The sequence below is a fragment of the Eubalaena glacialis genome, chromosome 18, assembly GCF_028564815.1.
Source record: "Eubalaena glacialis isolate mEubGla1 chromosome 18, mEubGla1.1.hap2.+ XY, whole genome shotgun sequence".
Taxonomy (NCBI): Eukaryota; Metazoa; Chordata; class Mammalia; order Artiodactyla; family Balaenidae; genus Eubalaena; species Eubalaena glacialis.
Window position 1 is genome coordinate 21,838,430 of NC_083733.1, and position 10,444 is coordinate 21,848,873.

Here is a 10,444-nt window from a genome sequence, read left to right on the forward strand (position 1 = left end):
AAATGTTGGATCATGATGAAAGCCAAATAGTTTTGAGTATTTTAACAATAGCAACAACCGCCACCAACAAAACACTTGTGCACAGTCCAGTTTTTATTGTCCATACCCTTGAAATATTATCCCACAAAATCAGCAATACTAAGAAAACAGTCTTTTTCTTTGTCCAATAGAGAAGCAACAGTGACTGCTTGGAAACTTTTGAAACCAGGGTAAATTTTGGAATAATTAAAATCAATTTTTACATAAGTTTTCAAGCCACATAAATATTTTATTAACCTCTCTGTAAATTGCAGAGGAAAATAGTTAAGGCTTTTCATATGAAGTCCTCCACAACCAGATTTCAACCTTCAGCTCCAGTGTAATCACTGTTTTCCACAATCACCATTCCCTAAATTTCATTTGTAACAAGAGTGAGATAGTTACACATCAACAGCCCACAGTCCAAATCTGATGAGTAGAAGTGTTCTGTTTGACCTATTTGGTGTTTGCAAATTGGGATATTTTGCTGAAGAAGCTAAAACTTTGGAAACACTCTAAAAAAACTGGAAAGGTCTGGAAACAGTGGGTTCATATTTCTGCATGGCAATAATTAGTTAGAACTAAGTAATTGGCTGAAATGTGTACATGAGGAAGGAATTTTCTTGTTTGCCCCAGACCCTACTCCTCCCTATTGTCCTATTTCTAGGCTTTTTTGCTCATTTACAATATATACTTGGTCATTATAGACATTTGAATTTGCCCATCAGGTACTTCTCCACTTCCTTGTCTTTGACCCTCCTTCCTGCTTTTCTGCTGTTTTCCTCTCTGATGAATGCTTTCTCGGGTTACCTCTTTTTTCCAAAGGTTACCTCTTTTTTTTTTTTTTTGTATCTTTTTCTGGTACTTATAGCCTTTGCACAGAACTGATTACACACTCAGTTGTCTTCATTCATTCAACAAATATTCAGGGAGCAAAGCCATAAGTCAGGCACTCTGCCAAGCACTGGGACCTTAGTAGTAAGTGATTGCAATTGACCTACATGTGTCTGGGATGTGTTCCTGGTGTCATTTGATCACATCACTGTTAAAGTACTCAGATTACATTTATAGATGTGAGAACTAATTGAAAACTCAGTGCAGTTCCTCTAACAACTGCAGTTTTCATCCAGGCAAAGGGTAGGATTGTAGGTTCCTCCCTCGCTGGTGGTAGGTATGGCTGTTTGACTTGTTTTGGAGAGTGAAATGTGAGCAGTACTGATGGGTATCACTTCTTCAGAGGAAAACATTAAAAAGTGGTAAGTGATCCACCACACACTCTCTTTTCCTCTGCCAAAGCAACCAGCAGCACTGGTGGCTCCTCTAATGACCCAGGTCCTAGAATAGGATATAGAGCAGAGTCAGGTGACCTGTGATGAACCTGAGTTCTGAATGAGAAATAAAACTTGTTATTTTAACATCTTGAGTTTTTTTAGTTTCCATAGGAAAACAAGGAAAGATCCTAGTCTGTCCTGACTGCAACATTTAGTGCTTCTCAAACTGGGGACCATGAGACTCACAAGATTAAAAAAAAAAAAAAAATTAGTAATCTAAAGAATTCATTTTACAATTTAGGATGATAAAATTTCTCATTTGCTGTGGTTACAGCAGTTGAAAACAGGTGGTTGTTTGTTTGTTTTTTGGCTGCGACGTGCGGCTTGTGGGGTCTTAGTTCCCCGACCAGGGATCGAATTTGGGCCCATGGCAATGAAAGTGCCAAATCCTAACCACTGGACCACCAGGGAATTCCCTGAAAATGGGTTTAATACACTTAGAATATTATATTCTTGGACTCAATATTATTCACACTGGTTTTCTGGACAGAGTGAGTCCTTGGATCTTTATTTTAAATAGAAATATTTTTCCTCTTCTAAAATAATCCATCAAACAGCTAAATTCAAGAAATACTCTTCTGGGTGAAAAGGGCCTTTGTAACAATCTTTAATTCTATTTTTAAGGTATATTTCAATGAAATATAAGTATATAATGCAGAAAATTGCACTACTCATAGAGGTCAGTGAATTTTTATAAAATATGCACAACCGGCTCATTATCAAGATCAAGAAACAAAATTTTCAGCATCCTCTCTCCACAAATGCCTCTTTTTTTACCCCCTTTCAATTGATATCCTCCCTGTCCAAGACCAATATTAACCCCTACTGGGACTTCAAATAGATTAGTTTTGCTTATTTTTGAACTTTATATAAATGGCATCATATTGTAACTACTCTTTGGTGCTTGAACCACTTTTGCTCAATCTTTGTAAGATTCATTCATCTTGTGTTGTGTAGCTGAAGTTAAATATAGTGTAATACAGGGACTTCCCTGGTGGTCCAGTGGTTAAGACTCCATGCTCCCAATGCAGGGGGCCTGGGTTCGATCCCTGGTCAGGGAACTAGATCCCTCATGCCACAGCTAAGAGCCTGCATGCCACAGCTAAAAAAAAAAGAAAGAAAGAAAAAGAAAAGATCCTGCATACCACAACTAAAGATTCTGCATGCCACAACTAAAGACCTGGTGCAGCCAAATAAATAAATAAATAAATAAATATTTTTAAAAATACATATTTTTAACCATTATGTGGATACAGCATAATTTATTTATCTACTGTATTGAATATGGACATTTAGATTGTTTTCAGCTTTTTACTATTAAAAGTAGTGTTGCTGTGAACATTTTTGCAAATATATATTTTGTACATGTATTTTGGTAAACACGTGGATATTCTTATAGTACATAAGGGTCAAATTGCTTATGGCAGAATTTCAGGGTAATAAGGTATGAGAAGTTCAGCCAAGCAGTTTTTCAAAGTGATTGTACCATATTACATTACTGGTTAATCCAAATCTGTGTCAATACTTGCTATTATCTATTCATTTTTCATCCTCTTTTCTTCTTTTCTTCCTTCCTTGCTTCTTTCTCTCCCTCCCTTCACCTCTCTCCCACTCTCCCTCTCCCTTTTTCTTTCCTATCGTTTTGGGTGTGTTGTGTTATTACACTGTTGTTTTAACTTTGCTTCTTTGATTACTAGTGAATTTGAGTATCTCTTCATATGTTTTGACATTTAAAAATATTCTTTGCTTTTTTCTTATTGATTTGTAGGCGTTCTTTATATACTGTAAATAAGTCATTTGTTAGATTAGATATATGCATTTCAAACTACTGAAGAAAAAAATCTTATTGGTTACATGCTACCCAGATTCCTCAAATATTAATGCTTAACTACATATACTTGTCTTCCCTCAGCCTCCACCCACCCATCTAGGTGGATAACGAGGTTTTCTTTTGTTTTTGGCCTATATGGTTAGAGCGTCTGGTGTCCTGTTTAAGAAAACATTGCCCTCAAAGACCTGGATATATCCTGCTTATCTTTATTCTGCAACAGTTAAAAGGAAGAACTGTACTGACCCTGCTGTTTAGATTCTTGGACATTTAATAGGTGGCAATGTGGATATTAGGTAAATACATGGATAGAATTATGGGCATATTCATTATTCCCTTCAGGGTTACACACTCCTCTTTTATTCTATTCTTTGGCTCTATGCGTTCATTTTGTTTTATTTTGTTTATATTTTTTGGTTCTTTTTGTAGTTTAATATTGTTATTTTAGATTTACTAAAGTGGTAAGTTCCAAGATGCAAGTTAAGTTTAAAGAAAAGTACCATTTAAAATATCAAACCATAGCAAAAGAATTCTCCATGTAACCCAGCTCAGCTTCCCAAGTTTAAGGCGAAAGCCAGCCATGTGTAAAGCAATATTTTGCCTGCCTCTGACTTCTTTGTGTCTGTATCTCCCCTCACATGTTGGGGAGGCATTATGGCCAGATGACTACAGGGCTTAGCTATTTCTACATCCTATGGACCAAGCACCATTATTAGTCTTGTACCATTATTAGTCTCCTACCCTCACGTCCTCACAGATGTTTTACTGATCCAGCAAATTTTCTGATAAATGAAGAAAAATCAGTACGAAAAAGGAAAATTATAGTTGGTTTGACTCACTCAGGAATGCACTTTATGGGAGAACTAGACAGACTTGAATGAGGAAGATGGGGAGCAAGAACATACCTTTTTGGTATAATTGTTTATTAATAAAACACATGGAAATTAAATGAGCTAGACTAAACAGTCTTCTCTTTATAACATATTTCATGAAGAACTGTATTATCTTACATCAGGATAAAGCCTTCCTACAGTATGCCCAAATATTTACTTTCACATTATGAACATTTGAACTCTTTTGACATTTTCTACAAACCTCAGAGCATCCATTTAAACTCAATGGCTCACTTCTGCCTTTTAATTTCTTCACGCTGTAATTTAACACTAGAGTTACTTTTCTGATGTATTTGGTATGAATAAATTATATTCTACAAATGTTTCAAACGTTCAATAGGCTCTAACCAGTCATCATTTATCTATGAGTACCCTTTAGAAAAGAACAAAATGATCTTCATTTTTTTTGATTTGTACAATTTAAATCTAAGAAATGTACAGTTATGTAAGTGCAAGATTAAGGACTTCTCTCACTGCAAATTTCTAATCCTCCTACTGGGGGATTATAAACTCCCATGCTGTTATAAAGTTTCTGTGCACACAATGGTTTTATAACTGACTGGAAGATTGAAGGTTTTTTTTTTTTTTCCAATTTAAATATGTTTGAATCATGGGACTCCACTAGAAAAATACAGCTTCATTGGAATTAGGAGAAAATATACCCTTTGTTCAACATTTAATATTGTATTTCCAGTTCACATGCGATTGTTTGTACGGTTTACAGTCTCCCACAACCCAAATAAAAAAGGTTTTATACCCTATAGCTGCCAATTTCAAAAGACAACGTCAAAACGTTCAGTAGAACAGAACTTTCTTATCGCTCCCAGCAGACTCTCAACTCCAGCATGGCATGGGGAGAAAAGGGCTTAATTATAACAGTCTTCCATTACAGTAACCTACTTGGTTGGCACATGTTGCAAAGTTAACAGACATGAAAAATGTGGATCTTGTTTCTTTCTGTTTATTTTTCCAAGATGTTTGGGGAGGGGAGTTGCACCAGGGGAGCAGAGTCATTGCCTTTGAGGCAGCCCTTAGTGATCACTAAATTTACATTAAAATGAATGGTAATAAGATTTAAACAGGCTCCATCCTGTGTGTGCATGTATTTAGTGGGCTATTCAGTTGATATCAAGTCTTAGTCTAAATCAAGACATGTGTTTGTGTGGTGGGGGTATAGTGGGGTGGGTAGTTTACAGACTCCGAGCTTAAATCTGGTGGTAAAAATAGGAAGAGGGAAGAAGCAGCCTCTTCTCTTTCTTGTTGACTTAATGGAAGAGTGAGAGGTAGGAGGAGAGTCAGTGGAATGCATAATGAGGGCCTGGATATTTGGCCATGGAAACAGCCTTGCTACTTGGGTTTGTCCCAGTACCTACAATGTATTAAAATGAAACAAAACAAAAACAAAAGCAATAGAGACAGAGAGAAAGGACGGAAGGAAAAAAGAAAGAAGAAATGTTGGTATCGCCCCACAGTTGTACTTAGCACTCAGGTCAAGGATACCTGGATCTAAATCTAACTGTCACAATGTATCATAATGTGAAGCCTTAGTCAAATTACTTCTGCTCTCTGGGCCTTAGTTCAATCATTTATTAAAAAGTGGGGAGGGCTCTCTGTGGAAGGCTGAAGCAACACGGAGGAGACGGTAGTGACTTGAGAGTGCGGCCACCACCGCCAACATGAGCCTCCTCAACAAGCCCCAGAGTGAGATGACACCGGAGGAGCTGCAGAAGCGGGAGGAGGAGGAGTTTAACACAGGGCCACTCTCCGTGCTCACCCAGTCGGTCAAGAACAACACCCAAGTGCTCATCAACTGCCGCAACAAGAAGCTCCTGGGCTGTGTGAAAGCCTTCGACAGGCACTGCAACATGGTGCTGGAGAACGTGAAGGAGATGTGGACCGAAGTCCCCAAGAGCGGCGAGGGCAAGAAGAAGTCCAAGCCAGTCAACAAGGACTGCTACATCTCAAAAATGTTCCTGCACGGGGACTCGGCCACTGTGGTCCTGCGGAGCCCGCTCATCGCCGGCAAGTAGGGGCCTCCTTCCTGCCGTCAGAACTTGCCCCCTCGTTTTGCGAAGACCTGCCCTTTGTGCTGGGAATAATAAAGTCATGTGTTTTTTCTAAAAAAAAAAAAAAGTGGGGAGGAAGGATGATGACTTTTGTCTCTGAGGTTCCTTCCAACCATGTCCCAGGTAATAATATAAGCCTCCAGAAGAATCTGGGCCCCTGATAATAAGGGTAATGGCTGAACCAGGATGGTGTCTACCATCCAGACTGGTCCATGTCAATAACAAGACCCAGAGAAAATGCTGGTATAAAAGGATGTCCCTTGAGCAAGACTCACTGATGAAGGTAATTTTATTTTCAACAGTCTGTAAAGAGTTCTAGTCCAGAAACCAAAAATTAGAAGATTGGCACCTGAACCTAGGGGAGGGTCAAGATGACTCATGACTGAAGCAGATTTAGAGGCAAAGAGTGCTGTTGGTTAAAGGCACCTGTACCCATTCATGATGCAGTGTTGTAGATGTGCTAATCTCATCAAGCTGGCTGACATCAGCTGTTGGCAAGCTAATCACCTTCATTCCCCAGTTGTGCCTAATTTGGGCTCCACTAAAAGTGAGCTGATGATTGCAGTGCCCAAGGTCAGCGTCGCCACTGTCCGTGTTTAATAGTGTTGGTGAAAGTGTCAAGTCCACAGATAAGAAAAGCTTCCCCTAGACCTTCTGAAAAGCAAGTCCAACATCCAACCACATAATGATCTGAATTATAGTTTTAAATTATATTTTATAATTATATATATTTATAATTATACTTTAAAATTATATTTTAAAGAAAGTGAAAAAGATGGAAGGAAAGAGGAGGGGAGGAAGGAGTCTGGTGCAATAAAGGGAAAAGCTCTGAACTTGGTTATAGAAGATGTGCATCAAATCCCAGCATCACTTCTTTCTACTACATTTCTGTCTCCTCTCCCCTTTCACTTCCCTCACTTGCACACTCATGTTTATTCTCCTATTATTTTATCTGTTACTTGTGCTAGGTCCTGCCACAGGCAAAGTGAGGGCAGGTGGGAAACAAGAGTGATGTGTTCCTGTTTCCATAGGATTTATCTTTTAGCTGTGGAGACAGGAAGTAATGAGGCCCATAGAAATGATCACATGATAACCAAGATGACAGATGATCTGAGAGAGAAGCATGGAATCTTAAAAAACCAATGATATGAAGGAGAAGTATGGGGTTTTAGAAATCCATATAACAAGAGGACTGCAGGCATACCTCACTTTATTGTACTTCTCAGATATTGCGTTTTTTACAAATTGAAGGTTTGTGGCAACCCTGCATCAAGCAAGTCTACGAGCACCATTTTTTCAACAGCATTTGCAAACTTTGTGTCTCTGTGTCACATTTTGGTAATTCTTGCTATATTCTAAACCTCCACCAGCAAAAGCTCAAAATGATGGTTAGCATTTTTTAGCAATGAAGTATTTTTAATTAAGATATGTACATTGCTTTTTTTAGACATAATGCTATTGCATACTTATAATATACAATATAGTGTACAGTGTAAACATAACTTTTATATTCAATGGGAAACCGAAAAAATTCTTGTGACTTGCTTTATTGTGATATCTGCTTTAATTGCAGTGGTCTGGAACTCTACCCACAATATCTCTGAGGTCTGCCTGCAATCTATTTAAGGAGTTCAGGAAGCCTTCTCTGAAGAAGCAACATTGAAAGGGAGAGCCACTCTAAGCAGAAGTTAGTTTCAGGTTTCCAAGCTAGTCAGAATCAAAGACAAAATTTAAACCAGTTGCTTTTTATGTTTCTTTTTCTCATTCACCTATGTGTGTTTATTTGCACAGCCAGACACATATGCAACTGGATATTATTCCTGATACATTTTAAATCCCGTTTTCTTCTTTCACTGGTGGTAGTTGAGGCTTTTACTTCTATAAAACCCTTAGACGCTCTCTTCTTTCTTAAATTCACAGCCAAGTGGAAGCTAATAATATTCTTACTCTCTATAACTGGAAATTTTCATGTTTGCAAAGCATCGAAAACCTCACCATTGTCTATTTTGACTGTCTGGTGCTAGGCACTGTATTGAGCATTTAAAATACATAATCTCCTTTAATGTCTGCACAATCAGGTAAGTATTTTACAGATGATAAAACTAAGTTACAGAAAGATGATATAGCTAGTCTACAAACTAGTGATATACTGAACCTGGAATTTGCAACCAGAAAGTTCTGAAGCTGACATCTGTATACTTCATTTCATTCATTACATGCCTCTTCAGTTTAATCAGCTTTTGCTTTTCCTGAAGCCCAAGGAAGGGTAATTGACTTGCCTAATATGGCAGAACTTTGTGAGAATAGTGTCCTTATATCACCAGTATTCAGTATGGGGAGGAAAAAATATAAATTAAGACACAAATTCTTTCTCTCTCTCTTTCTCTACCTCATCCAGGTAAACAGATGTAGAGATGATAGATGATTATTTTAGATATATCTATATTTATTGTTTGGATAGATCTATACATAGATTTAATGATGTCTTTTATGAATATATATTTTTAATTTTATTATAGCCAAGTTAATTATTTTCCATTATGGTTAGAGCTTTGGTTTCAGGATTAGAATCCAGGCTCCAGTGCTTTCTAGCTGTGTGACTTTTTTGGCAAAGAATCTTAATGTCTCTACACTGTATTTCCCACCTAAAAACAAAGTTAATTGCATGATGTGTTTATCATGTAGGCTGGTAGTTGATGGAATGTACATCTAGTGGTATCCTCAGTGGTCAGCAGACAGTAAACATAAATAAATGAGAAATTAAGTCATGGGGAACACACAAGGCAGGCTTAAAAGGAAAGAGAGCATGCGAGGGCAGTCTGAGTAGATGTGGCTGGAGGGAGGTGGAGGAGAGAAGGCATAACACCTTTATTTCTTTTTTATTTTAACCAGCCTCTCTATACATTTTCATAAGGATTCTTAAGCTGGAGGCATTGTATGAGGTCTAACAATGTGAGATTCTCCAAATTATGAGCAAATTTCCTTCAAGTTAAGTAAGCTGAAGATGATTGATCATCTCTGAAATCTGTTCCTTCTCTGACTCTCAAAACCAATTTATCTGCACTGATCTTTCAAAATGCATCTCTTCCAATCTTTGTGACTAAGGTCTACTCTCCCATAATAGAATATGAGTCCCTTTAAGACAGGGTCAGTGTAATCATTTTCCCCCCTCACTGCCCTTAGCTCCAGGATTATGCTTTTCTATGGTGGAGGGAATAATAAACGCTAACTGCACATAGAGCAATTTCTTTTCCCTCCTTTGCCTTTGGCTTAGAGTCAACATCACAAACACTTTTTTTTTTTTCTGCTTCTCAGCTTTCTTTACCTCCAGGTCATCATGACTTTGTTTACAGATTATATATCCAGGTTTCCAGGCATTTGACTGGCTATGATGTGAGATTCATAATAACCTTCCTTTTGGTTTAGACTTTGTGACAAATCTAGCTGCATGGCTTTCGACAAGCCACGACCCCTCTCTGGACCACAGCTTTCTCATCTGCAAAATGAGGTAGGAGGCTCACTGATTTCTAAGACCCTTAATTGTCTAAATTCCATGCCTTTGGCAGCCACCCTCATTCCTGAAGTAATGAAGCTCTGAAATAAATTTTCAAGTGGAAAGTTTTTGTGTGAACTGGAGATGCTCATAGATGCTCATGAGGTTTATCACAAGGCATGAAGACGCAGAGCATCTTCATGAATCTGTCCTTGTGTCTCGATTTTGCCTGCTCATGAGGTTTGTCACGAGGCATGAGGATGCAGAGCATCTTCCTAAATCTGTCCTTGTGTCTGGATCTTGCCTGGCTCTTGGGCTATAGTCCTCTTTCCATAATGACAACATAGCATCAGCTGAGTGCTGTTATGTGTCAAATTACCTATTCTCTTTCCTTCCAAAAAATGAAACAATACTCTCAGATACATTTTAAGGCATGAAATGCACATGCCACATAGACACTTAGCTTTCTAGGGAAAACAAAGGTTTCAAAAGAGAAAAAAAAAATGTTTTTCAGTCTATATTCATTCCATTCTTAACTTCATATGACATTAACTTCAATACAGAAAATGAAGGTTTAGGTAGGAGAAAAACAATCTCTGATCCTTGGGACTTTGTTTATAGTTGGTTCCAGCTCCATGACTGATTTAATGTGATATTTTAAATAATTTGTTGAATATTCCTTTGCCACATCTACCTTTGTGTAAAATGGAGATAAGGATTCTCTGCTTTGTTCCTGAGAACACTGCTACATAGGAGCACTAAATGGGATGGACCTGACTTGTCACTTATTAGGTGTAGTGATAAATCCCTTAACT

At 37.9% G+C, this 10,444-nt stretch overlaps 1 protein-coding gene across 1 annotated transcript; it reads left to right on the plus strand.

Moving 5' to 3' along the window:
- Positions 1-5,718: 5,718 nt before the first annotated feature.
- On the plus strand, positions 5,719-6,195 carry LOC133078311 (small nuclear ribonucleoprotein Sm D2-like). Its single transcript, XM_061173313.1, has one exon. The coding sequence runs from the start codon at positions 5,747-5,749 to the stop codon at positions 6,098-6,100; it is 354 nt and encodes a 117-aa protein (XP_061029296.1). The 5' UTR covers positions 5,719-5,746; the 3' UTR covers positions 6,101-6,195.
- The last annotated feature ends 4,249 nt before the right edge of the window (positions 6,196-10,444 follow it).